Source organism: Prunus persica, chromosome G7, assembly GCF_000346465.2.
Source record: "Prunus persica cultivar Lovell chromosome G7, Prunus_persica_NCBIv2, whole genome shotgun sequence".
NCBI lineage: Eukaryota > Viridiplantae > Streptophyta > Magnoliopsida > Rosales > Rosaceae > Prunus > Prunus persica.
In genome coordinates this window covers 19,824,499-19,851,164 of record NC_034015.1, presented here as the reverse complement: position 1 = coordinate 19,851,164, position 26,666 = coordinate 19,824,499, and the positions used below count along the sequence as shown (strand labels likewise).

The window sequence follows — 26,666 nt, the reverse complement described above, 5'->3', positions numbered from 1 at the left end:
TGGAACTACATACAAGGCTACGCTGGGCTATAGCCCATATAGCTTTTTGAAGAAATTTTTAAAAACCTATTGTAGCTCATGTAAGGTTTTTGAAGAAAAATAAAATTAAACCTATAAAACCCATCAACTTGCCATTTCACTTGTGGTTAGGGGCCTTGTTTTGTGGTCTTCTTGGTGGTTTTCCCACTATTTATATAAAGATATCTTTTTAGACAATAAAATTAGTAAATAAACTCAATAATAGGGAAATATTAGTTTTCTAAAGTCTGTTTTGTAGTCTACTTGGCAGTTTCCACATTGTTCTTGTGTTAACCTTTTGTTGCATTTAATTTGTATTTGTTATATGTTAAATCTATTAGAAATTAGTTCATAGGGCTATGAACTAGCATGGTTTACATAATTTAATGCATACTTTTATTTCTAGAAAATATATAGAAAATTGTAAGTTAAAAAAATAGCATTAGATTTTAAACTAAAACGTTTAGCTAGCCTACCTGTCAAAAAATTCCTAATTCCGCTTTTGCGTGCATAGGAGAATTTCTTATATTTGTAATTGGAACTATAATAATGATGACGAAGACCACGAAGAAGGTACATAATAGTAGAAAGTGAGACATAATAAATAAAGATGCAAAGCACCTCCCTTTGTCTACTTTTTGGCGTAGACATGTTTATCAAATTTTCTTTTGTTCTTTTTCCCTTGCTGTCCTTACTGAATAACCAGGCAATGATGAGAAACACACATACTGATGAAGGAAAGAAAAAGAAAGATCTCTGATTTTTATTTATTTATAAAATGTATATGATATGTATCTTGGTTGAATAGAAAGGCAATATGTCTGGTGGAGGAATAAAAAATGTGGGAAATGTTTCTCTATTATCATCAATTGGTAGTACAAAAAATGTCAGGTCTACAACAAATAGATCATATAAAATCTATCTTGGTTCCTAATGGAAAAATGATGCCGACAGCATAACAAAATGTTCCATCCTGGATAGCAAAGTTGAATTTGAGACTTACAACTCTGTGCCAAAAGGAAGAGAGAAACAAAATGTGAGTGGAAATTTGCTAAAAAATCAAAGTTCTTTGGGAGAAAATGAGTGATCATTTTTCTTTCTTTTGCGCGATCATAACATATCATATCATTATTGTTTTTTGAGGTATATAAATTATATAATAATAATGACATGCACCAACAATTGAAAACCGTAACAGTGAAAACGAAGAGAGCGGAGCGGAGCACACTTGTAAATTGCTTTTTCCATCGTGGAACTACACTTTTGAACTTTTCCACTGGTTGGGATAGGTGCAACCACCTCCTGAAAAGTGAAAAAGGAGGGTAGGGGCAGGCAGATGCTTCCTCTTTTCTTCTGGGCCGGGCTCTAAAGGTGGTGATGGGTTGACCCACCTACCATGGCGATAACTGGACCCAATAGCTTTTGTTTTTTATTTTTTCTAAATTATTGTAATGATTTTTTGGGTCAAGATTTCTAAATTATTGTCTAGGAAGGATAAAAAGACCAAAGCTACGTACAAGATTCTGCCGACTACATACATACAGGTTGCATGAACCAATAGGAGTCTGCCGACCTACATACAGATTCCGATGATAACGACGTGGCAGTAGCCGTCAAATCAATGCAGTCCCATCTTGTTGACCTTTAATCGGTGGATAACCGGTCGCGTTCAAAGTGTGACCTCGGCTTTAACCACACGTGGCAGTAAAAAGGAGGGCGGTGTTGTGCCCTTATGGTGAGGAGCAGCGTAGGGACCTCAGGATTTGCGGCGTCGACAGTCGCACGTTGGACGCAATTCAACGCACAACCCCACGTGTGGTCTAAACTCTTCTTCCCCCACCAACTGTTTGATAAAATGCGCCTAAATCAAACGATAATCACATCAACAATATTTCCCAAATCTGGTCTCTATGAATATCAGATCATGAAGCATCCATGTGAAGTTAAGAAATTCTCGACGGAAACTGAAAGCAAGACAAAATGAATTTTATTTAAAATTTAAAGCAATCGAACTCACATGCACATGGAGCTTGGCATTCTTCGTTTCCATGTCCCATAAAAAAAGACCCCTTTGAACAATGTCTGATAGTCTCATCATGGTTGGCCTATCTTCATTAATCTAAAATACAGAAAGTTAAAGAAACTTCTGTCTAAATCTTTTTTTAAAAGTATTTCTTAGTCTCACTCCCTCGTTGGGCCAAAGCCAAATAAATGACTTGGCTGCAGGTTCGGTTTGGATGATTAGGTTAATTTTTAGATGAGTAATGCCAAAAATACTGTGTGAGTGATAGTCGGCTGTTGATACAAGTGATTTCATAACAAATCAATGACTAAGAGCTACTTATGCTTGCATAGACGACTGTTGCTAACAACCTCTTTCCGGATATGCAAGGTTAGGTGTTGCTCCAAATCTTGAGGCTGCCTACCTTAGTATGGCAAGTTGGGCCTTGCTATAAGGCAACCCTTAATGATCTTTTGACCTAGTCATTTTATAATGAAGGCCTTATATATGGTTCTTAGGTGATACTATATCTCTTAACTGTTGGATTAAATTAATTGGTCTTCATTATATGATCCAACGATTAAGAGATAGAGCCTCACCTAATGGCCATATATCAAGCCCTCACTATAGAATGACTCCAGCTGCTTGTTCTCCTCCTACAGGTATGGGCTCTTGTGCACTCTCCCCTTGGTGCTGTTTAAATTGGGCTCAACGGCACTTAGAATTAGATCAACTGGATCTTGGCCCGATTTAGTTAGGCTTCAGTGCAGAGCCTACCAGGAAAGAAACATCCATCCCTGCCCGATATGGGCATATGATCCGCATTGTGTTTTACCTTCGTTCTGCCAGAGCCTTTTTATTACCAGCAGTTCTTGCAGGAGCAATGCCCATCAATAAAATGATGAAATCTTTTTGAATCTCTTAAGATGATGAGCCGTCCAGTAGCTTGAGACACAAGCTTCATAAACTCATGGCAATCACCACAAACACGAATGTTCTTTATAATTCTTATTGGTATACTTCCATGAGGTTTTTTGGTTAAACCAAATGCAAGAGCAAGTTTCTCACTGTGATAACAGATGGACTCAAATTTCTCCTCCTCCCCAACATCATGAAGAACCAGTTTTGTGTCAGGAGTAAACCCAGTTTCCTGCAGTTTCCTAATCAGTGTGTTCAGCTCTTCATATATTTCTTTTGCTTCGGGATGAGTTCGATCTTCTGATGCGAATTTGTGAACCTCGTTATCAATCTCAATCCAACTGTAAGCAGCAAACTTCTTAACATTCCTGTCCTTCATGAGAGACCTCATGCATGCCACATCTTTCCATCTTCCACAAGTAGCATACATGTTGGAAAGCATGATGTAAGGTTCAGCACCGAGTGGCTCCAATTCAAAGAGATGTCTAGCTGCCATCTCCCCGTGTTCGATATCGCCTGTCATTGCGCAAACAGATAGAAGAGTGGACCAAATCAAGCTATTCGGTTCATGGGGCATACTTCTGATAAGATCTACTGCTTTGTTTATGTAACCTGAATGACCAAGGAGACAGACCATACAGGCATAATGATCCATAGTGGGTTCCATACCACTTCGTTCACTAATTGAATCAAAATACTTCTGTCCTCGTTCAATCAAATTAGCATGGACACAAGCTGATAAAACACCTATGAAAGTAACATTATTTGGAACTATGTTTTCTTGTAACATGTTCTCATAGAGGGCCAAGGCCTCTAGATCTTTCCCATTTTGTGCATAACCTGTAATCATCGCGTTCCAAGAAACCACATTTCGAAATGGCATTAGTGTGAAAACCACCCAAGCATCTGCAGTAACTCCACATTTGCAATACATATCAACAAGCGCACTAGACACGAGCAATTGATCAGCAACTCCCATATGAACTGCTTTTCCATGAACAACCTGGCCATAATACAAAGATGATAATTTGGCGCAGGAACTAACTACGCTCGAGATGGTAAAACTATCAGGTCTGACATTTTCCAATAGCATCTCACCAAACAATATCAGAGCATCCTCTTCTCTGCCATTCTGTGCATAACCAACTATCATTGTTGTCCAACAAATCTTATCCTTCTCCCTAATCTCATCAAATACCTTCCTTGCTTCAACTATATTACCGCTCTGAAAGTAAGCACGGAGAATATTTGACACCGTAACCTGGTCAGGCTTCAACCCTGACGATTGCATTTCATGAAACAAATCAATGCATTTCTCAGGCTGCCCATTTTTTAAGTAGCCAGAAATTATCAAGTTCCAAGACACCGCATTCTTGCCAACCAACCAGTCAAACAACCAACGAGCCCGATCAATGTCACCACATTTGGCATACATATCGATCAACGCATTCCAAAGAAAAACATTCCCTTCCATATTGCCTACAACTACTCTCCCATGAATTTGCTTCCCAAGCCTAAAACCCAGCAACCTGGTGCACGCTTTTAACACGCTCACAAATGTATGCTCTGACGGCTCAAACCCTTCCTCTTGCATTTTAACAAAAACCTCAAACGCCTTGCCCCAACACCCATTTGCCGTCGCACCAGCAATCACGGTATTGTAGGAGACCAAATCGCGAGAAGGCATCTGATCGAAGATTGTCCCCAACTCCTCAACAGACCCAGATTTTGCATAAGCAGAAAGCATGGCGTTCCATGAGTAAACGTCTTTCTTGGGCATTTTGTCAAACAGGTCTCGAGCGTCACCAAGGTTCCCGGATTTGGCATAGAGCTGGAGGATCCTATTATGGAGGAAAGTCTTGGTGGGCTGAAACAAGTGAAGGTCCATGTGAGATTGCAGTCTCTTTGCTTGGGAAACATCGTCTGCTCGTACGCATTCGAGCACAAGCCGCGTGTAGGGCTCAGCGGTGGCGCAGCCGCGAGAGTACAACAAGTCTACGGCGTCGCGAAGCTGATGCCTAGCTTTCATATTTGCCGTTTGAATTTGAATTACAGTTTTCCGTTATATGGGCCTCGGCCTTGCCCACGTCTCAAACTACGTGGCGGCAAAAATGAGATGAAAAAAAAGTAGAGGACCCACACAGATGAAAGTAAAGCTACTTTAGGTTCATGCCTTTGGGCCCGAAGAGGCCCATGTCTTCAGGCTCACTTTCCAACGCCCAAACAAGAAATGAGCTCATCTAGTGAAGTGAACAACCCAGAACTTGATGAAACGACGACGTCTTGTCATATTATAACCTTGCACCGGCTCTGAATCGTCGTCTAGGGCGCTGAATGGTGTTCTGTTTTCGTTGATCGCATGGAAAAGGCCCTATTTAAACTCGGCGGTAATTCTTATGGATCATATTTTGCGAAATTAATTTTCAATAGTTTTTGCGGTCCTAGATTATCTGCGCTTCGATTTTGTATTCGCTAATTGCTAGGTTTGGTTCATATACTTCAATCTGATTGTTCAATGGTGTTGAATTTTGGATATTAGAATTGGATAAGCATAGTAATGTTGTTTGGTGCCTGTAATTTAGGTTCATGTTTGGAAGAAAAACTAAAGTAGAACACTTTGGTTCTTGCTGTGTTTGGTTTGGTCCTATAGAAAGATAGAAGAAACAAGTTGGGAATGTTGGTCCTGTGAACAACTAAAAATTAGTTAAGTATCAGTCCTTTAATTTTGAAAATTGGGAATGTTGTTCCCAATTTCAAGATTTGGATCACCTTTTTTCAATTTCATTAGCATGATCATGTAGTTATTGATAGTTTTCAGATCACCTCTGGGATCTGGTATGGATAATGTAGTTTCAAATTGTTTGATGAAACCAACAAGTGATTCCTAGGATAGTTTTCAGATGACCTCTGGGCTCTGTTGTATATGGTTTCTTTCCTTGACTTGGTGAAGGTAAAGTATTTGGCATCACCATATCAGCATAACTGCTGGAAAAAAAAAAAAAACCTTCGAAGAACACAAACGCTAGCATTGCAGCTGAGAAAACGTAAATTTAAGTTCTGCAAATGTTTTATCATTTACATCTTGAGGCTTTTCTTACTATATTTGCTTGATTCATGTGATGCAAATGAGCTGCCATATGTGTATCGTTTTCATTTTGTACCTTCATAACAATCTGCCTCAGTGTTTTTCATCTCATTCTTTGTTAGTGTGTGTTGGTTACTCGTTTGTTGTATTTGGCACAATATGGAATTCGGTACATTATGGTGTGCATCTGAGGATCATTTCTGTGCCCGTTGCGATTTATGACATTAGTCTGCGTTTGATGACTTGGTGTTTGATTTCACCACTCTGGTTTTCTTGTGTAGTTGGAGTGTTTCAGATTGCTCTGGAGTTACCATGGTGCATTCTTGTTTTATTGCTGTTTTCTGAGGTGGAAATCTGCTTGAAGCAAAGTATTTCTTATCTTTACGGAATCTTTCATAAACATAAAACATGAAGAAAAAATAATATTTTGAGCAAAAAATTTGACAATGTATATAAATATGGACCATATGAGAAATGGTTTTCTTTTCCAAACAAGCGGAGAAACTTGAAATTGAGTTTCTGAATGAACAAACGCTGCCAGAATGTTAGAAGAGGAAGATTTAATTTTTTGTCAACTTTTAGCGGCCGTTTTCCGGATTGTTGATAAAAATAATTATTTTCGGCGGTTAGCGACGAAATAAAACGTCGCTAAAGACTGTTAACCAATGGAGACCCTAAAGTCGTCACTAAAGGTGCAGAAAACGCCGCTAAACGTCGCAAAATGTGGAAAATCGTCATTTAAACAAAATAAGCTACTTTTCTGCTGAATTAAGTCTTTCCTTCTGTATTTGGATATTGATTTAATTTCCTTCCCTTCAAATACTACAGGCAATCTATTAAACCAAGTAGAAAATAATTTATTAATCATTTGTTCAATATTAATTTATATCTACAATCGGGACGGAGCATTGTTTTTCTAAGTTATAAAATAACTTGTCACCCTTGATATTTTGTATAATAATCTTGATATCCTCCAAGTAACTTTCCTTTATTAATATGATTGATTTTATGTTCATATACTTAAGATTTGACTATTTCTTAATTCCTTAGTTATGAGTTCTAAACACTTGAGCTTAGTCTTGAAGCCATTGTCTTGTGGAGGAAGAAATTCAGCTGGGCTCCGACGCGTAATCAACGCCGTGAGTGTTCATCCACATGACCACTTAATTATTGGTTGACAAGTGATGGCAATGTCTTAACAAATACAATCACACAAACAAATACTAATACATTGATATGAAAAAGAAGGCCGTTCTTCTGTTGACGTGCAAAAGTGTTCCAAATGGAAAAAATGCTCCCGTTGCCAATACGATAAAGCCAGGCAAATGCCAGTGCAGGCCTGCCTCAGACTCAGAGTCAGAGAGATGGCATTCACTTTCAGAGTTGGACTTGTCACTTGTGGGAACAGTATTTAAGATAGCATATAAGTTTGATTGTTTACTAATTTCGTATAATAATAATAAGAATAGGGGTCCGGAAATTATGCATAAAACCCGTTAGAAATAAATTTCTTTTTATCCTCTGTAAATATTTCCTCTATATTTTCTAGCTTTTTTTTACTCCACTTTTGGAGTTTTGTTAGATTTGAAGCAGTGCTTGTGAGATCAGCAGAGCAATTCATTTGACCCGTGACCTCCCAACTAACAAGCAAATTGGTGTCAATCCATAAGGTTGAAGAGTTAAATAGAAAAGGCGTTGGTAGGTTATATTCCATTTTCTTTGCTTCATAAGTGAGATATCATATGGGAATTAGGTGGGTTGGAATTGGATGGAAAGGGACATTAAAAGCGTTCACCTTTGTTGGCTGAACTAACCTAACTACAGAGCAGCATGCATCATCATCAAAGCAGACCAGACATTCATTTCTGCACTTTTGTTTTTGTTTTTATAATTTTTTCTTTCCTGGTTCCCTCCATTTTGGTCAGGGATAGGACAATTACCAGACTTATTTTAAGCTTTGCAGGGACAAAAAACCTAATAAACTAGAACAACCTGGAAGTTTGGAAGTGGTAACAGGTTAGGGAAACAACATGGTACCACCCAGTGGCATGTCCCCAATCTTAGGTTTCTGTGGGCTCACAACTTTAAACATAAACTATCAAGAAAAAAAGGGTCGTCCGAAGTGATTGTTATTTCTTTCCCTTTTTTTTCGGCTGGCTTGGATAAAGAAAACAAATTTGAGAGAAATATAAAAAGCAATATAAAGTTCAAGTAAGAGGCTTCTTGTTGTACAAAATCGATTAAATTAATGAAGGCATTGGAAGCCAAGCAAGGTAGCAAACAGATAAGGAGGAGGCTGAAATGGATGGTGACAAAGAGACCCATAATCATGTTCATGATCCATTCATTTTATATTGTTTATACACACCAGAAAGAAAGAAAAGGTCTTTTTCATCCATCTCAGATTCTCTGAAAAAACACATGAAAACACAAGAAAAACAAGTAAATTTCAATTCCTACGCGCCCAGACTCTTTGACTCAGTGTGCCTTCTCCTGCCTAAAAGAAGTTGGAAAATCCCGTACAAGTCTGGCATACATATATTAAGACCAAATCTAACTCCCTCCCTTTAATTGTTAATGTTTTTGTTTTCAAAGACTTAAGCTTTTTCCTCTCCTCCAAAAGAAGTATAGACCACACCGATCACCCACTCAACCCTCCTTCTTCCCCTTTCACAATTCAATTCAAAATCAAACCCATGAAAACTCTCTGTCTAATCACACGCAGACGCATAGCTTTTCTTGTTTGATTTCTTCTATTTGTACCATAAAGCAAAAGAGCACATCACTATCTGCAAAAAATTCTCTCTCTCTCTCTCTCTCTCTCTCTCTCTGTATGTGTGCGTGAAATTCAGTACCTTTTTCGATGTCACACTACACCATCATGGCTTCCTTCAAAGTCAAGCAAGAATAACAGAAAACGAAGGCCCTACAGAGCAGGACCATCACTCACCCACAAAGCCTTTTCCTTTTCCCCCACACGCGTAAACCCAAAATGGCTCAGATTCTCAGAGACAGAGTATTTGGAAATTCAAAGAGACACAGCCAACGCCATAATCCAATCCAAACCACCATGCCCGTATACCCAGTTGAAGACCTCCCCAACCCATTTGGCGAACTGGGTCCGAACCTCTCCGACTCGGAGCTCCGAGAAACCGTCTACGAGATCTTAGTCGGAGCCTGCCGGAGCTCTGGAGCCAAACCGCTTACTTACATCCCGCAGTCCGAGAAGACCGATCGGTCCGACCGGACTACTCTGACTTCGTTGCCATCATCGCTTCAGAGGTCAACGTCATCAGCGGCGAGCCGGGTCAAGAAGGCTCTGGGTTTGAAGCAAACGGCATCGTCTAGGAGGAGACTCGGTGATGGTGATTCAGTGAGTCAGGGGAAGACTAAGCGGTCTGGGACGGTTTGGGAGCTCATGAGGGTTCAGATGAGGGTTTCGGAGCAGACTGATACCAGGGTCAGGAGAGCCCTTTTAAGGGTTGCTGCTGGTCAGGTTTGTGAATTGTGATGTGAAACACTCTGTTTTTTAAATTGTGCTGCTGGTTTGTATTTTATGGATGCTGCTTGTGCTTGGTTTCTCAGAAAATAATAGAATAGGAAGGAAATTGAAGTTCTGAATGATAGAGAAGTCAGCTTTTGAGGGGTAGCAGAAATTAAAGAGGAGATGAATTGTAAATGTTTATTGATTACTATTCTGATGTTTTAGTAATGAAGGAATCAAATTTGGATTTTATTTCTTTGATCACTTCTTAATCATTTTGAATTTTGGCATTTCTAGACATGTTTATTTCTTAGTTAGTTATGCCTGGATTATGTTTACTGTTTCTCAAAGTCTCAAATTTTGTTAGCCTGAATAGAGGGCAAGGATATGAGTTGAATGCGTGGTTTTTGGCTGTTTGTGTTTTCTAAATCAAGCTTAGTGAATTGTTGGTCTTTGTTTCTTTGTATTAGCTTGGAAAGCGTATAGAGTGCATGGTTTTGCCTCTTGAGCTACTACAGCAGTTCAAGACTTCAGATTTTCCCAGTCAGCAAGAATATGAAGCCTGGCAGAGGAGAAATTTGAAGGTTCTTGAAGCAGGGCTTCTTTTATATCCTTCTTTGCCTTTAGATAAGAAAGACACTGCTCCTCAACAGCTCCAGAAGATTATTCGTGGGGCCTTAGAGAAACCCATAGAAACTGGAAAGCACAATGAGTCGATGCAAGTTCTCCGCAGTGTTGTTATGTCTCTTGCTTGCAGATCATTTGATGGTTCTGTTTCTGACACATGCCACTGGGTAGATGGATTTCCATTGAACCTTAGGCTCTACCAAATGCTCCTAGAATCATGTTTTGACCCGAATGAAGAAACGTCTGTTATTGAAGAGCTTGATGAGGTTTTAGACCTCATAAAGAAGACCTGGCCAGTCCTCGGAATAAACCAAATTCTGCATAATCTTTGTTTCTCATGGGTTTTATTTCATCGTTATGTTACAACTGGCCAAGTGGATAATGACCTGCTGTCTGCATCCAGTAACCTGTTAGAGGAAGTTGAACAAGATGCCAATGGCACAAAAGATCCATCTTATTTGAAGATCTTAAGTTCAACATTGAGTTCAATATTGGGTTGGGCTGAGAAAAGGCTTCTTGCCTACCGTGATATTTTCCACAGTGGCAATATTGAATCAATGCAAAACATTCTCTCCCTGGGGTTATTGTCAGCGAAAATATTGATAGAAGATATTTCTCACGAGTACCGTAGGAAGAGGAAAGGAGTTAATGTGGCTCGTGACAGGGTTGATGCTTACATAAGATCATCAATGCGCTCTGCTTTTGCACAGGCAAGTTCCCGTATTATTTTTTTGCTGTGATTAATGAAGAGGCCGTAAATAAAGTGTTTTGTGCTAGGAAATATTTTGTTTACGTCTGTTGCTTATAGAGGATTTTTTGGAAAATCAGGGTGGTGAACTTTACCTATATAAATTTTAATAATTTTTGTTCCCAGTTCATACTTATATGTTACCAACCTGGCTTTCTGTTTTGGCTATAAAATATACTGATCAAGTTTTGAATGTTGTATTAAGGCAGAAACTGGAAAAGGTAGGTTCTAGCAAGCGTTTGTCGAAGAGCCAAAACAATCTTATTCCTGGCCTTTCTGCCCTTGCACAAGATGTTAGTGAACTGGCTTTTAGTGAGAAGGGGATATTTGGTCCAGTATTGAAGAGATGGCACCCTTTTGCAACAGGCGTTGCTATGGCCACACTGCATTCTTGTTATGGAAATGAGCTGAAGCAATTTGTGACGGGTATCAGTGAGTTGACTCCAGATACCATACAAGTGCTGAGAGCTGCTGACAAATTGGAGAAGGATCTTGTGCAGATTGCCGTTGAAGATTCAGTGGATAGTGAGGATGGTGGGAAATCCATCATAAGGGAGATGCCTCCTTACGAGGCTGAAGCTGTAATTGCCAATCTGGTAAAGGCTTGGATAAGGACAAGAGTGGACAGGCTGAAGGAATGGGTTGACAGAAATCTGCAACAAGAGGTACATATTTTCTGTTTCAACAAACAAAGGGTTAACAATCAACAGATACAAGCGTCTGTGCTTGCAGTTTCTCTAATGCAGAGGTCACTAGACTTAAGTGGACAAAGTCATAGTTTTGACCAATGCCATTTAGTTCTTATAAAATATGAAAATTCAAATCCACTGTTCTAACGTGAAACTTATTCCTTTACTAGTTTCATGATCTGACCTTGTTAACTTTCTTTCTACAGGTATGGAATCCAAGGGCAACCAAAGAGCGATTTGCTCCTTCTGCCATTGAAGTTTTACGCATTATAGATGAAACATTGGAAGCATTCTTTATGTTGCCAATACCTATACATGCTGCCTTGGTTCCAGAACTGATGACTGGCCTTGACAGATGTCTTCAACACTATATCTCAAAGGCCAAGTCTGGCTGTGGTATGTACATTTCATAGCTAGCACTGGTGTGGTGAATTTTTTTAAGTTTTCAATCTCCAAAATGACCACCAATTCTCCTTTGTTATCTGCGCAGGGACCAGAAGTACTTTCATTCCCGCTTTACCTGCTTTGACCAGATGTTCAGCTGGATCAAAATTTCATGGTGTATTCAAGAAGAAGGAAAGGTCACATATAAGTCAGAGAAGGAAATCTCAGGTTGGAACTACAAATGGGGACAGCTCCTTTGGAATTCCGCAACTTTGTGTTCGCATTAATACTTTGCAGCTTATTCGAATGGAGTTGGGAGTTTTTGAGAAAAGGATAATGGCCCATCTAGGGAACTCTGAATCCACTCAAGGGGACAATATTGCAAATGGAACAGGCAAAATGTTTGAGCTTTCAGCGTCTGCTTCTGTAGAAGGGATCCAACAACTTTGTGAAGCAACAGCATACAAGGTCATTTTCCATGACCTAAGTCATGTTCTTTGGGATGGCTTGTATGTTGTGGATGTTTCGTCTTCTAGAATTGAGCCATTTCTTCAGGAACTTGAGCAATATTTGGAGATTATTTCATCAACAGTGCATGACAGAGTTAGAACGCGTGTAATTACTGATGTGATGAAAGCTTCTTTCGATGGGTTCTTGTTGGTTTTGCTAGCTGGAGGCCCTTCTCGCACTTTCACAGAAAAAGATTCTGACATAATAGAGGAGGATTTTAAGTTTCTGACCGATTTATTCTGGTCAAATGGGGATGGATTGCCCACAGATTTGATAAATAAGTTATCAACCACTGTTAAAGGCATCCTTCCTCTGTACCGTACTGATACCAATAGCCTTATTGAACAGTTCAAACGTGTGACTTTGGATGGCTCTCCTGCTAAATCCCGGATGCCAATGCCTCCAACTTCAGGTCAGTGGAACTCCAATGAACCAAACACACTTCTGCGTGTCTTGTGTTGTCGAAATGACGAGACCGCAGCAAAGTTTCTTAAGAAGACTTATAACTTGCCTAAGAAGCTGTAACAACCTTTGGTTTGTGAAAAATTCATTTACGAAGGATGTACAGCATCATCCATCACAAAGCTCTGACATCATGTTTTTGACTAAACAGCTGTTTAATTTGAGGGTAGAACATTGACATGTATAGTATATTTATCGCTCCACATTCTTCTTGTTCAGAGCCTTCACCAGTCTCTGAGTAAGGAACTTAAAGGGAGCAGAGGATTAATAAGGCTTTATAGTGCTCAAGGGTTGAGCAAATATTTATTTATTTATTACTATTCTTTCTCGGATTTATCGAATGTGTTGAGGTGGGTCGGCTTCTCCGTTTATTTAATCGTACTACATTGGCGGCACCGGCACAGCATAACGGACAAACTGCAAGATGCAAAGAAAACGTTGACAATATCTTTTCATAGTGTAGCAGGTAGTTGTGAGTGAGTGATATGGTTGCTTTTTGGAGAAATCTTAGCGGATTTTGTTGTATTTTGGATGTGTACAGCGAGGGGTTCTTTTCTTCTTTTCTGCGTGTATGTTAATATTTCATATTTGGAACAAATTTTATTTTCCTATGCCACAAAGACAGGTAAGGTGTTTTTTCAAGCTTAAATGGTTAAGAGCATTTATCCCTATATGTCCGACCTATTATAGAATGGACAATTCTGGTTTTGAGTAATTTGTTTTTTATTGAAGAATTAGGATTTCTTAGGTGACATGGTTAAGAGCGTTTATCCCTATATGTCTGACTTATTATAGAATGGACAATTCTGGTTTTTAGTACTTTGTTTTTTATTGAAGAATTAGGATTTCTTAGGTGACAAGGTATATACGCATATATACGAGTATTCTTCTTCACCAAATTGAAACGTGAAACCTAAATAATCTTCAAATTATTTGGAGAAAAAGCGAAGTTACAACTCTAGCTGTTCTAGGTTGGAGGTTCTCACATAATCATATGACACCATTCAATCATGGCGCCAGGGTCAGTTGTTCAGATATTGCAGAGCATTCTTTCACCTAAACAGTGTATTAAAAAGATTGTACTGCAAAAGAGTATACAAGACAAAGATCATATGAGAAGCGACTACAAAATCTTTGACTGATCGTCATTTGCATTTCGTAAGAAATGATCAACTAAAACTATGCTTCCTCGCTCAATCCACTCTCCTGAGGCCCTCGCATTCCTTCGTATATTATATCAAATTACAGATAATTGACCACACATCTCTCCCTACTTCCAACACTTAATAAATCACTTTCAGTGCCAAGGATTCTTTCGTGTGCTACTTCTTTTTGTGCTGCTACTCGATGAGCTTGATTTCTGCCAAGAAAAAAACCCGCTTACCACAACAGTATTTCCTCAGTCTACAGAATATTGAGGAAGGGTGAAAATCATACGTACCGATTTTGACTTCTTTGTCTTTCCGCGGATCCTGTTCCTTGGTGGTTTTAGTTTGTAAATCCGAACCATCCAATGGTGGGTTGTGAATACCTAAATTACAGAAATATATTGTGAAAGGTATAATAATATGTTCCACAGCTTCCACATATCTGAAACTAAAAGTTCGGATCATCTGACCTCTTCAAAATGGGTGAGTTTGAAATATTTCTTTCCAATTTCTGTTCGCCTCACCCTATCAAAGCCTTTACCATCGGTGTCCACAAACCTGTAGGTAAAAGAAGACAAGATGCACAATTTTACTCACAGCCAGAACCCCCCAAAAAAAAAAAAGATTAAAAAAATAGAAAAAAAACTTTGAAAATAAGCAAACAACTTTATGCAAATGCAGACCTGTAATAAGAGAGTTTGTACATGAGAGAATTGAGCATGGTGGGGGTGGCCTGAGAGTCAATCCGATACTGACCATCCCTCTTTAGACAGGAAAACAAGGTAAAACATGGTTAATGACACAACATTAACACTAATATAACAAGAAAACTTTGACATCCAGTTAGTTAGCCCAAAAAGGGGAAATGAAAAAAATTAAAGAAATCAGGGAAGGAAATAACTAACCAAGTAATCAGGTTCCTTGATATGAGGGAATACACCCCCTCCGATACGGACCATCCACAGGAACTTATTAATATCATCACTGGGGTAGCCAACAAGACCTGATATGTGAGATTATTAATCAGAATAAGGCTTTACTTTCTTTCGTAAGAAGATCTGAGCATGCCAAAGGGAGCCAACCTCCAAAAACAACAAGAACATATTTTACGTCCAACGAGTTAAAAATTTCCCAAGCCGCCTTTTCCGGTGAAGACATGGCAGTACCGACAGTTGCAATATGTGTGTTGTTCCATGTATTATTGTCAACAATGACAGTGCGGTTAGCCATGGCAGTAGTTTGGTACCCATAATCCCACCAAGATGCAACCTGCAAGTAGTTTATAGCATAAAGGAATATTTGTTAATATCTTCATTTGGCAAAGGACGCGGTTTTAGTCTGTCAAAAATTAAATTGAGTTGATATAATATAGGGAAAAACAAAAGGTGAAGAACTCACTTTATCATCCACCTCAGTGTTGTGGCTTAACCATGCATAAGCCTCTCTAAAATCATCAAAAACATGGAGACCATCATTTGAATAAGATGTTAGAACAATAGATGGGGCTGAATAAGCTTCAGCTGCTGCCCAGACACAATGAACCTACAAAACAATGATAACTCAACTTCAGTGGCCATCTTTTTATCAAGCAAAATAAAATTAGAGGAAATGGAAGGACAAAGTCTCTTCTGAATATGGACATGATAACCTCTCTTTGATATTGACTGCATGGCTTCCTGTTTTAAATAAGTTTTCAGTAAGAGAAGACGCATATCTATTTTCCACAGGGCCTCTATTAACTTGATTATCCATCCATTCACATTGTTAAAGTTGATTAGAAGTATATACTTGCCCTTCAAATTGATTAAGGTTCAAAGGATGTATAAGTTCAAGCACCATAACATACACGTGCATACAGAACTCATGTGTATCAGAATCAGAACTGAGATGTGGAGGAAAACATAGAAAATAGGGAAAGAAGAAAATTTATATACCACATAGAAGGCTCCAAGCAACACAAGTAGAAAAATAGCAAGAACAGATCCCTCAAATGGTAAAACCAGAAGTCTCTTTTCAATTTGAGATTTAATGGAAGGCTTTTCAACTGGTTCCTTTTCCTTCTTCCTGTTCTTTCTTGAGGGTCTCTCCTTCAATGTCTCTCCACTTTTATCTGTCTTTGGCACTTCAGTCTGCGGTACAGTGCTCTCAGAACTGGTATCCCCAGCCTTAGCGGTCAAAAAGACAAAATTAATCCCTCAATAATCTATAAAAAGGCTGGACAGATGTAAAACAATGGAAAGAAATATGCTTACATCAACTTCAGAAAATCCTGGTAAACCAGGTAACTGAAACTTGATTGATCGTGTGAAAACATCAAAAGCTTCAGATAGAGCAATCCCAGACATGATGCAGGCTGCTGGAGCAAGTACTAGCATAAGCCGCACCTGTGATATTAGTGAAAAACAATATTAAAATGGATTAACATAAAAGCTGGAAGAAAGGCAAATTAAACTTAGCTATGCCAATAATAGTTTTTACCATGACTCCAGAGAAATATACAGAAGTTACAATGTAAAGGATCACAAAAGAGCTTGCATCTGATAAGGGTGAAAAGCAAGCCTACCAACAGATATAAACAATAAAAACAGTGGTTAGGAACATGGAAAAATAGGAAATAAAAAACAAAATACAGTAACTCAGGAAATAAAAAGCAAACCATGGCTGAAGGAATCTTACAATAATGCCAGCTGGAACCAAGAATGCCAACACATTAATGTCCATGAAGTAAGAGGGCCAAGTAGGAGGTTGATGCTCACTAACACTAGCAATAATCGGTATGTACTTGCTTGCATAAGTTCTGAAATGAAAAAACAAACATATAAACATATAGAAGTTCGTTTATTTCTCAGCTAGGCAGAACAAATATTTCAAGTAATTCAAGAGAAGTTAATTCGCAAACAATTCAAATGGTTTCCAACATCTCAGAGTTGGGAAGCAGCTGGTGTTGGGGAGGCAGAATGGGGGTGCCATTCTAAACAAGCAATACTATAGACAACCAAAAAAGATTCCAAATTTTAGATTCTAAGTGATGTGACAGTGATTTATTTATTCATATTTGGTCCCATTTACATTTTCATGTGAAACCCATTAATTTTAGTGAATAAGATATTCCCAATACATTTTTCTAAATTACTTTGGTATCCAAAATTCGGGATGCTTGTAGTATTGTGCAATGTGCAGTCTAAAAGAATTAGCTTGTCACATTAGGTCCTCTAGATAACATTATCAGACCAAAGCCAGAAATTTGGACAATTTAGGCACCAGGTGCTCCAAATTCAGTTGTACCCATAATGGAAATGTCTGTTTTTGGTCATGTTAGTTCAATCAGAAAACCAAAGGTTGTCAAACAAAGAAGAGACGTATGAACTGAACTATGAACTTACGGATCAAGTAGACTAAGGCTTCGCCCACTCCATCCCTTTGTTGGGCTTGAAGCCACCAAAGCTACAAGTACTGCTATCACAGCAATACATATTATCCTGAAAAATAAGTAACATGGGAGGCATAGAGATCAATTGTGTGTTCAATGTGAGAGACCCTTAATACAGTTAGAAAACAGAACAGGTGAAACATACAGGCCAATGGATAGAACAAGCGTAACAGCCACTTTGAACATTTTTGGAGAGAGAATCCCTTTGATATAGTACACAAAAGCGACCACATGTATAATAATAAAAACCTGCAACAAAAAACAATGTTGTCAGGCATATAAAAGTAACATGAGACAATTAAGTTGATGAGAAAATAAAGTTGGGAAATGCTCACCAAGAAGGACGCAAAATGTTCTGATGTCATGACAGCATTAAATCCAACTACCGGCACCAAAGCAGCTAACAATGTTCCCAACACAACCTGCATTAGAAAAGTTAAGATTTTAACACAAACCAAGAAATGCCATTGAAGAAGTGCAAGAATGTCAATATGCATTCTTCAATTTGTTTTCAATCACGGATAGCTTCATAAGTAATGCAGATACTTACAAGAGGAGCATATGCAATGTACAGACGAGAAGAGTAGCGACCCGTTACAATGCAGAGAAGCACATGCATTGGAATAAGGTTAATAATAAATGTGTAGCCTCCCCAAGAGCAAACCTGAAAGGATGAAACAAAATGAAAGTGGAAATAAGAATATATAAGGTTACAAGGGCACAAGCAACATTAGTACATATACTTACCATGTAAAAGTATGCTATGGCGTTAAGAGTTGCATAAAAGAGGGATCCTGTATTCAGTGTCTGCATATAACGATAATGTAGTCAGAAAATATTGACGCACATTATAGAGAACTCCTGTATTATATGCCAATGGTATAACCATGGGCAAAAGAAAATATTCAGAAGGTGATACTATTCAACGGTCAACAGAATCAGATCATTCTTTGAAAACAACCATGTTCTGAGATGTTAATGAAACACCCAAAAGAACAAAATAAAGTTGTCTTTTCCCAAATCTAACCTTTATATAAAGATAGAAAGTGAAGATCAAAGCAAAAATAGCCACGGCTTCATTGTCATAGCTTCCAGCCACTGAGCGAGAAATATACGATGGGACCTACAAACAAAAACAAAAAAAAGGGCACAGATAAACCTTTGTGCTTACCACTTCCATATGTTGTAGAGTTAACAGTACCCGCTCTGTAACTTACCATGGCTATAAGAGCTGCAGCTGTTAGTCCAGCACCAGCACCCTTAACTTCCTGAAGAAAGAGGCAACTGAACATCATCAACAAATTGGAGGCCAATAACTAAAATGTAGAAAATAATTAAAGCTGAATACAAACCCGAGTCAGAAGGTAAGTTGCCCATGATGTGAAAGCAGAGAATATAGGCGCAGTAAATACACAAATAGTTTCCACAGAAAGAGGAATGTTTAATGAATTCAACAACCTGATAAGAGAGCAATATCAAAATCAACAACATCAAACTCAGTAGTTAAAAATCAAAAGAAAAGAATATTCTAACATTTCAATTATAAATTGCAATACTCACCACCATAGTGTTCCTGCTGTCAAGGTCAATCCAGGGTAAACAGTTCCACCAATCACACGACCAAGAGGATACCTTATAATGTCAGTTTAAGAAATATTAACTTTATATTGCTGAATTATGTAAATCACCGAAGAAAAAAAATCAAAACAAGAACCCTGCCATGAGGTTTGATAAGCCACAAAAAGTAGAAATTACCAGGTTCGATCATCAAACCAGTTCCAAAAATCATATATTCCATTCTTTGTCAGAAACTGAAACCAACAAACAAGGATGTCATCTTGTATATAGCTTCCCATCATCGTAATATAATAAGATGAATGGATGCACACTCTGATCATAAATTTCAAATTTCCAAATACATTTAACCCAACAGCAATGGCATGGGATTGAGTTAGAATTATACCATCTAAGTGCAAGACAAGTGACAACCAATCTCAAATGAGACAAAGAAACCAAACCTGAGTGACTCTGTAATTGAAATAAGGATCAAACTCGTGAATTACACTCTCGTATTTTATGACCTGTAGATCAATACACAAAGCAACATTAAAGCGAGTACAAACACACAGTTTCAGTCCTTTTGATTGCTGAGAAATGTAATTATGAATGATAATTCAATGTTATGAAAATTAGAACTCCAAATTTTACAGAATAATCTAAAGTCAAACTTATTACAAATACACCATTTGGTTCGGTAGAGTTATAAGTTATAACAGAAAATATGGAAGTCTAAATTTAAATAAAATGTATCTATATGCACATGAGTATATATATATATATATATATACATATAACTTTGATTAGTTATGCATTTTCCTGAATTATCGAGGCTGCCAAGCCACCAACACTGGGTTTTAATATTAAAAAACGATTGGATCTAGAAAATTGAAGAAATTATATTGATCGTAGAGCTCACAGAGAAGAGACGGATCGAAAATGCGAGAACACCGATCAGGATGAGGATGAAGAAGGAGAGGACATTTCCAAAAGCATGCCTCAAGGATGTGCCATTAGAGGTCTCCGAGGCCGCCATTGACGGCCAAATCGAGCTCCGGGCTTTCGAAAGAGAGAGAAAGATGGAGGAGACTGAGGTCTGATGAAGGGTTTTGCGGGCAGTGACTACGAAGTGGGAGAGAAGACTTTGTAACACTATACAGAGAGAGAGAGAGTGAGACAAGTTGATTTTCAAGAACTACGAAACTACCCCTGAAATGTCTACGGAATCACGTAAATGCCCTTCTACATTTATACGTGGCTTTTTGTTTATAGTTGCAAGGAGCAAACCTCGTGATTGGTTTCGCGCTACGCAAACTGTCACGTGGCGTGATATGATACGAGGAGGCAGGGCCTAACGGTGAGTCTGTCAACTGTCAAATGGGATGGGCTGAAAACGAGTCTTCCTTCAGAAAAAAAGTAAAATAAAATCTGATGGGCTGGACTAATTAATTTTCACAAAACTTTACCACAAAGCAAAAATAAATGGGCATTCCTAAATACACCCTCAAATTTGCTATAGACACCTAGTACTTTGTTTTTAAGTATTATGAAATTTTCTTGCTACACTATACCTATAAAATTTACTTTTGAAAAGAATGCAAACTTAACCTTTAAGTTTCATGTTCTATTTTTTAGAACTTAGAAAAATGAAAAAATTGAAAAAGGAAGTGAAGGTAGGCAAGCCACCATGGTGGTCGGAGACCTCTTCGGCCTCTATATTTACTTCCATTTCTTCCTTCCGCATGCATGAAATCATAATAAGTGATAAAGACCGTCTCTTTCTCTCCTTATTTTCTCTAATTTTTAAATTGGAGCTTAAATTTCTCAAAAAGTTTATAAGTACTTTGTTTTTTAAGATTGTAAGATTTTTAGTCACTTTCTAAAAGGATAACTTGTAAGTAAAAAAAAATGGGGAGACTTTGAAAAAGGCCAAAGGAGAGAGAAATTTTTTAAAAGAAGCCAAAATAGACAAAATTGCCCATATTTATTTTTGGATTTCCTAAGGAATCATTTATATTTGCATGTTTTTGGTTTGAAAGTTGAGAGGTTTTTCTGTTTTTTTATATAAAATTTTTGGCTTTTTTCAAAAGTGAAATTTTTTTTACGGCTAAAACATAAATTTACTAAAAAAAATATTACGTTGCGAGCTAATTTACTTTTCGGTAGGCTTGCCCTGGGCCTTGAGACCATTCTCTGGGCTAAACTAACAGATGGCCCATGGTATTTTTGGCCTTTTTGGTTTGGGAATGACAGATGCCCCATAGAATTTGGCGGTAACTCTTTTTTTGGTTCCTCCGTTTTGAATAGGGATTCCTTGTCCCAATATAAGAAGGAAAACTCCATCCTTCAATATAAACGTAAGCCAAGCCAAAGCTATGTGCCCATTGTCCCCTTCGATCGCTTTGCTTAATTTTTCTTCAATATTCGAAAGTTCTGCTTTATTTGTTCTTTTGCAGTCTGTTTAATTTGAGTAGTTTGGGGTTGAAAGAGTTCATCAACCATGACGGCTTTGAAAGGGCTCCTTCCGCCTCGGCAGCAACCACAACGGCTTCTTACGACCACTCGAATGATCCGTGGTTCAAGCAGCGCTTCGGTTCTGCTGAGGCACAAAGATCTGCTGCTGTCGTCAAGCCAAAGCCTGTACCTCCTTACTTGAACCGTCAAGGCTTTGTTCCTAGGAAGGTGGAGGAGTTTGGGGAGGGGGGTGCTTTCCCTGAGATTCATATAGCTCAGTACCCTCTTGGCATGGGCAGGGACAAGTTGTCCAAACCCGGTACGAACATACTTCCGGTTACAGTTAATGCCAGGGGGAATGTCAGGTATGATGCCATTGTTAAGCAGAACGAGAACTCGAAAAAACTTGTCTACTCACAGCACAAGGATCTTGTGCCGAAAATTTTGAAGAATGAGGATGAGGAGATGGATGATGCGAATGAGAAAGAGGAGAAGTTGCAGAAGGAGATTGAAGAAACAACAGCAGAAACAAAAGCTGCGCTTGAGAAGATTGTGAATGTGAGATTGAGCACTGCACAGCCGAAAAATATAGCCAAGCAGTCGACTGGCTCGAAAATTATCAAGTACATGTCATCGCAGAAGGCAGCGGCGTTTAATTCTGGTGCCAAGGCGAGGATTATCAGGATGGCGGAGATGCCTGTGGACCCACTTGAGCCTCCTAAGTTCAAGCATAAGCGTGTTCCGAGGCCTTCTAGGTCCCCGCCTGTGCCGGTCATGCATTCCCCGCCACGGCCGGTGACTGTGAAAGACCTGAAGGATTGGAAGATTCCACCTTGTATTTCAAATTGGAAGAACCAGAAAGGGTATACGATCCCATTGGACAAACGTCTTGCAGCCGAGGGGAAAATCCTTCAAGATCTTGGTGGTCCGTTTCTTGATAATTTGGCAAAGCTTAATGAGGCTTTGTATGTAGCAGAGCAGAAGGCTAGAGAAGGAATTGCCATGAGAAAAAAAGTTCAGGAGGAAATGTTGACGAAGGAGAAGGAAAAGAAGGAGCAGGACTTGAGGATATTAGCTCAGAGGGCTCGTTCCGAAAGAATGGGTGCTGCAGCCCCTCCATCAATGCCTTCTAACAGAACAGCAATGGACAATGATGCGGGAGGGGATTATGAGCGTCCAACAAGCGAAAAAGAGACTGATTATCCGAAGGAGACGAGAGAGGAAAGAGAAGGGAGGTTGAAGCGGGAGAAGATCCGTGAGGAGCGACGAAGAGAAAGGGAAAGGGAGAGAAGGTTGGAGCCCAAAGATGCACCAATGGGGAAGAAAAGTAAAATTACAAGAGACCGAGATCGGGATATCAGTGAGAAAGTTGCCCTCGGCATGGCTTCTGATGGTGCAAGCAGAGGAGGAGAGGTTATGTATGACCAGAGGCTGTTCAACCAGGAGAAAGGAATGGAATCTGGGTTTGCCACTGATGACCAGTACAACGTTTATGACAAGGGCTTGTCCACTGCTCCGCCTACGCTCTCAACCTTGTACAGGCCTAAGAAGGATGTTGATAATGAAATGTACGGAGGTGCTGATGAGCAGTTGGATAAGATTAAGAAAACTGATCGCTTCAAACCTGACAAAGGATTTGGAGGAGCTGCTGAGAGGGCAGGTCCAAGAGGGCGACCGGTCGAGTTTGAGAAAGATGCTGCTGAAGAAGCCGATCCATTTGGTCTGGACCGGTTCTTGACAGAGGTGAAACAGAGCACGAAAGCCAAGGAAAAGGTTGGAACAGGAGGGGCAATGAGAGCAAGTGCAGGGCCTTCAATGCGAGATGGCTACCAAGGGGGCTCCAGCAGAACCCGTATTGGATTCGAAAGGGGTCGCTAAGCTGTTCCGATCGGCTAAGCTCTTGATCCTCTTTTCTTTATTTATTTTTGAGTTATCCGACCCATGGTATTTGAATGGCTAATCGTGAATGATTCATACTTCTTTTTGTTAGATGTTAAATTTTTAGAATTGCATCTGTTTAATTTTTATTTATTATCCCTGCTTCTTCCCTTTTTTTCCTTATTGCAGTTTCTCACCCATACAAAGCTCAACCATTCGTCGAAAATCTGACAAAACTTATACTTACATTCACTGGCTGGGAATGATGTTCCTGTGCAAAGGAAGCTGTCGTAAGGCAGTAAAGCTATTGACGCATCTTCTCAACATCCAAAACTGACACAATCAACATGTCATATATGAATGGATTAAAAAGTTCAAACATTACCTGCCACATAAAATTAGCAAGAAAGAGGAAAAGGAAAACCGGGTGATCTAAATAACAGAGAACTTCATAATACAACGCAAATTTGTTTTTAAATCATCAAGTGAGTTCTTGAGCCATCCATGATTTTGCAATTGATCATTATTTCGTAGCACCTGCCCCTTTGAGATAGGGCGTCCCTAATTAGTATCCTGAATGAATTGGTATCCCAAACCACAGGGTTGCCTGCAAACAACATCCATGAATTAGAACTCGAAAAATAAGTCATTTTGAGAAGACACTCACTACTATAATCACTGGGAATTTAAAAAAAAAAAAGTTGAGAAAGAATACCTACATTGCAGTTATGGATTTCCAGTGCTCACATGAAAATTATGTTGACAGAGCTGAAGCCATGGAAACCTTTAAGCAAATATATGACAATCAATTTGCTGTATATTTGGGAAGATTTGTCTCAAGGCAGCAGCATAGTTTGGAGATTTCGCCTGGAATAGGAGATGCAAGAATCAATATATAGAAAATCTTAAAGCATATGAAATACATCTGCCAACATACTTAAGAAAAAATTATCAACACAAAACAAAAAGGAAGATGCACAGCTAATCAATATATATTTATATGTAAAAGAGTATTTGCCAATCTTCTTTGCCACCTAAAAATTTGCTTTCAATATTCTTTGACCATATACCAGTTCATAGAAACAGAGTACCATCGTCCTGCCTTCATCGTACTACTGGACATGAAACCCTAGAAGATATAAGCATGTATATGTCAGATAATTCATGCTTACGGAATCTCATTGCCACTATTTTTCCTTTTCTTTACCAGACATTGGACTTTCAACAAACAATCAGAATATTGCTACTACATTTCACCACTATACTTATGTGAGCAAAGCATTAGAGTTGCATGAACTCTAACATACCACCTTGCACATTTCTGAACACGCTAATTTTAACTTCCTTAAACTGCAGCTAAGCATGCTGAAAGAATAAAATCCCAGAACTTTAAATATTTTAGGTCCTTCAGGTTGCAGATAACCATACACATGGATTATTCTCGAGATAAATGGTAGTGAGCTTCTCTCTTGAACCAGCAACAACCTCAGCAATGCCTTCAACTGAGTCTATGCTGTTGTCATTAAGCCACAGGTCTTCTAACCTATAAACAAGAATCCCATTATAAGGTAGAATCAAATATGAAAGACAAAACAACATCAAACGAACAGTGACTACGAGGTAAAACACATACATTGTTAGGTTTTCAATGCCATTCACTGACGTTAGCTTATTGTTTGATACATCCAAGATATGTAGGTTGACTAAGGTTGAGAGGCCTTCCATTTTTGAAATACCATTATGGCTCAAGTACAATTCCTCTAGAGCAACACACTCCTGGAAAAGAAGCGGGAAGTGAGTTTCAATATTTATACAACCAATCCATTAGAGAGTTTGTCTCAAAGAAACAACAGTGGACCGGCCACCCCGTACCTCGAATCCAGTCATAGAAGTTAAGCGATTGCTTTGTAAGCTAATCTTCTTGATGCATTTCAGCCCACACAAATTCACTACCTTAATTCGATTCCGCCCAAGCCACAGCTCTTGTAAATGTGTCATGTTCTGCAAATTCTCCATCACCTGATTTGGCATTTCAGCATACAATCATAACAAGGTGGATGCCAATTGCTACACTATCAATACAGCCATGTACATAATTTCAGATGCTCCTTGAAACTTTGCTGTTAAGAAAACTAACCCGTAATCTGTTGGAACCAAGCTCAAGAATTAGAAGCTCATGGAGGTGGTCAATCTCTTCAATCTTGGCAACTTCATTTTTGGAAACATAGAGCTCCTTGAGCTTGCTGGAGACCTTGGACAATCCATGTAACGACGTAATCTCGTTGAAAGAAACATCGAAAACCAAAAGCTTGATGAATATGGTAACATCGGGTATTTTCGTTAGCTTATTATCCCTCAGCACCAACTCCTGCAGGCCATATCAACTGTTAATTTTCCCGGGAACCAAACAAACCGCCAAGAAAATCACCTTTTAATTTCATTAAAAAAGAAAACAAAGGAAGTACCTCGATACCGGACAGAGCGTCCCAACGAGAGATCGGCTCAACGGCGGCGTCTTCAATGAGGTTTTGGCGGAGTGAGAGTTTCTTAAGGCTCGAGAGGGTTGCAATCCGAGTGTCCAAGCTGGTGAGGCGGTTCGCCGTCACGTCTAACTCGGTTAGAGTCGGTGGTAACTCGATCGACTCCAGATCGTGGAGTTGGAAGCTGGTGAGATCGAGGACCGTCGAGGAAGGATCGTCCTCCATTGTCGGATCATCGTAGCCTTCCGAATTCGGAGCCGGTGGCGGTGCTCCGGTCTGGTCGTCCATTGAAGTGAAAGGTGTTCACGAGGTAGCGTTTTGCGTTTGTTTTTGTTTCCTACCCATTTTATTTTTCTTCTAAGCCCGGGTTAAGGTATCACCCCAGCTTTTGGGCCGTTCATATGGGCCGGACCAATTGAACATATTCAACCTTTTGTTTTCTCTTTTTGGTGCCGTACGGTATCTTCTTTTATTAACGGGAAGATTTAAAATAAGAACCTTATTCGATTTAAAAAATAAAAATATCACTAAATAAAGAGTTTTTGACAAATATAAGATATTTATAATATATTTTCACAATAGATTCATACACTCACAATAAGGCTAGTCACAAATATGAATCGTTATGATCATTTATGTAAATCTAACATGAGACATCTTCTAATTAAGTAGAGACAAATACCACTAGACTAAAGGCTAGTTAATCATTAAACAAAGAGTTAGTTGTTCAAATTTATAATTTTATCATGTAGAGTACAGTTAGGGCACCATAAATGATGAGATAGAAATTGG

General features: G+C 38.9%; 4 protein-coding genes, 1 long non-coding RNA gene and 1 pseudogene across 6 annotated transcripts; 3 read left to right on the top strand and 3 right to left on the bottom strand.

The window, feature by feature from the left end:
• Positions 1,734-5,020, bottom strand: LOC18771671 (pentatricopeptide repeat-containing protein At5g04780). Its single transcript, XM_007204186.2, has 2 exons — positions 2,036-5,020; positions 1,734-1,879 (listed from the first exon to the last, which is right to left on the bottom strand). Exon 1 carries the CDS (start codon positions 4,965-4,967, stop codon positions 2,880-2,882), a length of 2,088 nt encoding a protein of 695 aa, XP_007204248.1. The 5' UTR covers positions 4,968-5,020; the 3' UTR covers positions 1,734-1,879; positions 2,036-2,879.
• Positions 5,246-6,551, top strand: LOC109950445. The gene is made up of 2 exons (XR_002272645.1): positions 5,246-5,325; positions 6,305-6,551. It is a non-coding gene; the product is annotated as an uncharacterized LOC109950445 (long non-coding RNA).
• Positions 8,283-13,598, top strand: LOC18770275. The gene is made up of 5 exons (XM_007204602.2): positions 8,283-9,519; positions 9,978-10,844; positions 11,092-11,547; positions 11,778-11,967; positions 12,062-13,598. The coding sequence occupies exons 1-5, from the start codon at positions 9,016-9,018 to the stop codon at positions 12,988-12,990; spliced, it is 2,946 nt and encodes a 981-aa protein (XP_007204664.1). The 5' UTR covers positions 8,283-9,015; the 3' UTR covers positions 12,991-13,598.
• Positions 13,893-20,266, bottom strand: LOC18769916 (dolichyl-diphosphooligosaccharide--protein glycosyltransferase subunit STT3A). Its single transcript, XM_020569137.1, has 23 exons — positions 19,982-20,266; positions 19,524-19,586; positions 19,261-19,316; positions 19,066-19,137; positions 18,858-18,963; positions 18,723-18,773; positions 18,533-18,628; positions 18,253-18,312; positions 18,056-18,169; positions 17,841-17,927; positions 17,651-17,754; positions 17,459-17,554; positions 16,752-16,872; positions 16,554-16,634; positions 16,328-16,459; positions 16,010-16,240; positions 15,474-15,617; positions 15,158-15,344; positions 14,981-15,078; positions 14,759-14,838; positions 14,546-14,633; positions 14,369-14,458; positions 13,893-14,287 (listed from the first exon to the last, which is right to left on the bottom strand). Exons 1-23 carry the CDS (start codon positions 20,096-20,098, stop codon positions 14,225-14,227), a joined length of 2,337 nt encoding a protein of 778 aa, XP_020424726.1. The 5' UTR covers positions 20,099-20,266; the 3' UTR covers positions 13,893-14,224.
• Positions 21,563-23,528, top strand: LOC18769327 (annotated as a pseudogene).
• Positions 23,715-26,232, bottom strand: LOC18770814 (protein phosphatase 1 regulatory subunit pprA). Of its 2 annotated transcripts, none has more exons than XM_020569187.1 (7): positions 25,860-26,232; positions 25,532-25,762; positions 25,267-25,413; positions 25,028-25,170; positions 24,823-24,937; positions 24,110-24,261; positions 23,715-24,001 (listed from the first exon to the last, which is right to left on the bottom strand). In XM_020569187.1, exons 1-6 carry the CDS (start codon positions 26,160-26,162, stop codon positions 24,181-24,183), a joined length of 1,020 nt encoding a protein of 339 aa, XP_020424776.1. In that variant the 5' UTR covers positions 26,163-26,232; the 3' UTR covers positions 23,715-24,001; positions 24,110-24,180. The 2 variants fall into 2 exon arrangements, with proteins under 2 accessions (XP_020424776.1, XP_007202248.2); XM_007202186.2 differs by having other exon boundaries at positions 24,114-24,261.

Coding starts and splice junctions, on each gene's coding strand:
- LOC18770814 (XM_020569187.1), bottom strand. CDS start 26,162: ATGGACGACCAGACCGGAGCACCGCCACCGGCTCCGAATTCGGAAGGC. Junction 25,763..25,859: donor ACGCTCTGTCCGGTATCGAG/GTACTTCCTTTG, acceptor TATGGCCTGCAG/GAGTTGGTGCTGAGGGATAA. Junction 24,938..25,027: donor GGCATTGAAAACCTAACAAT/GTATGTGTTTTA, acceptor TCTTGTTTATAG/GTTAGAAGACCTGTGGCTTA.
- LOC18771671 (XM_007204186.2), bottom strand. CDS start 4,967: ATGAAAGCTAGGCATCAGCTTCGCGACGCCGTAGACTTGTTGTACTCT.
- LOC18770275 (XM_007204602.2), top strand. CDS start 9,016: ATGGCTCAGATTCTCAGAGACAGAGTATTTGGAAATTCAAAGAGACAC. Junction 9,520..9,977: donor TAAGGGTTGCTGCTGGTCAG/GTTTGTGAATTG, acceptor TCTTTGTATTAG/CTTGGAAAGCGTATAGAGTG. Junction 11,968..12,061: donor AAAGGCCAAGTCTGGCTGTG/GTATGTACATTT, acceptor TTATCTGCGCAG/GGACCAGAAGTACTTTCATT.
- LOC18769916 (XM_020569137.1), bottom strand. CDS start 20,098: ATGGCGGCCTCGGAGACCTCTAATGGCACATCCTTGAGGCATGCTTTT. Junction 17,928..18,055: donor ACATTGCATATGCTCCTCTT/GTAAGTATCTGC, acceptor TTTCTAATGCAG/GTTGTGTTGGGAACATTGTT. Junction 16,241..16,327: donor CAGGATTTTCTGAAGTTGAT/GTAAGCATATTT, acceptor TTGACCGCTAAG/GCTGGGGATACCAGTTCTGA.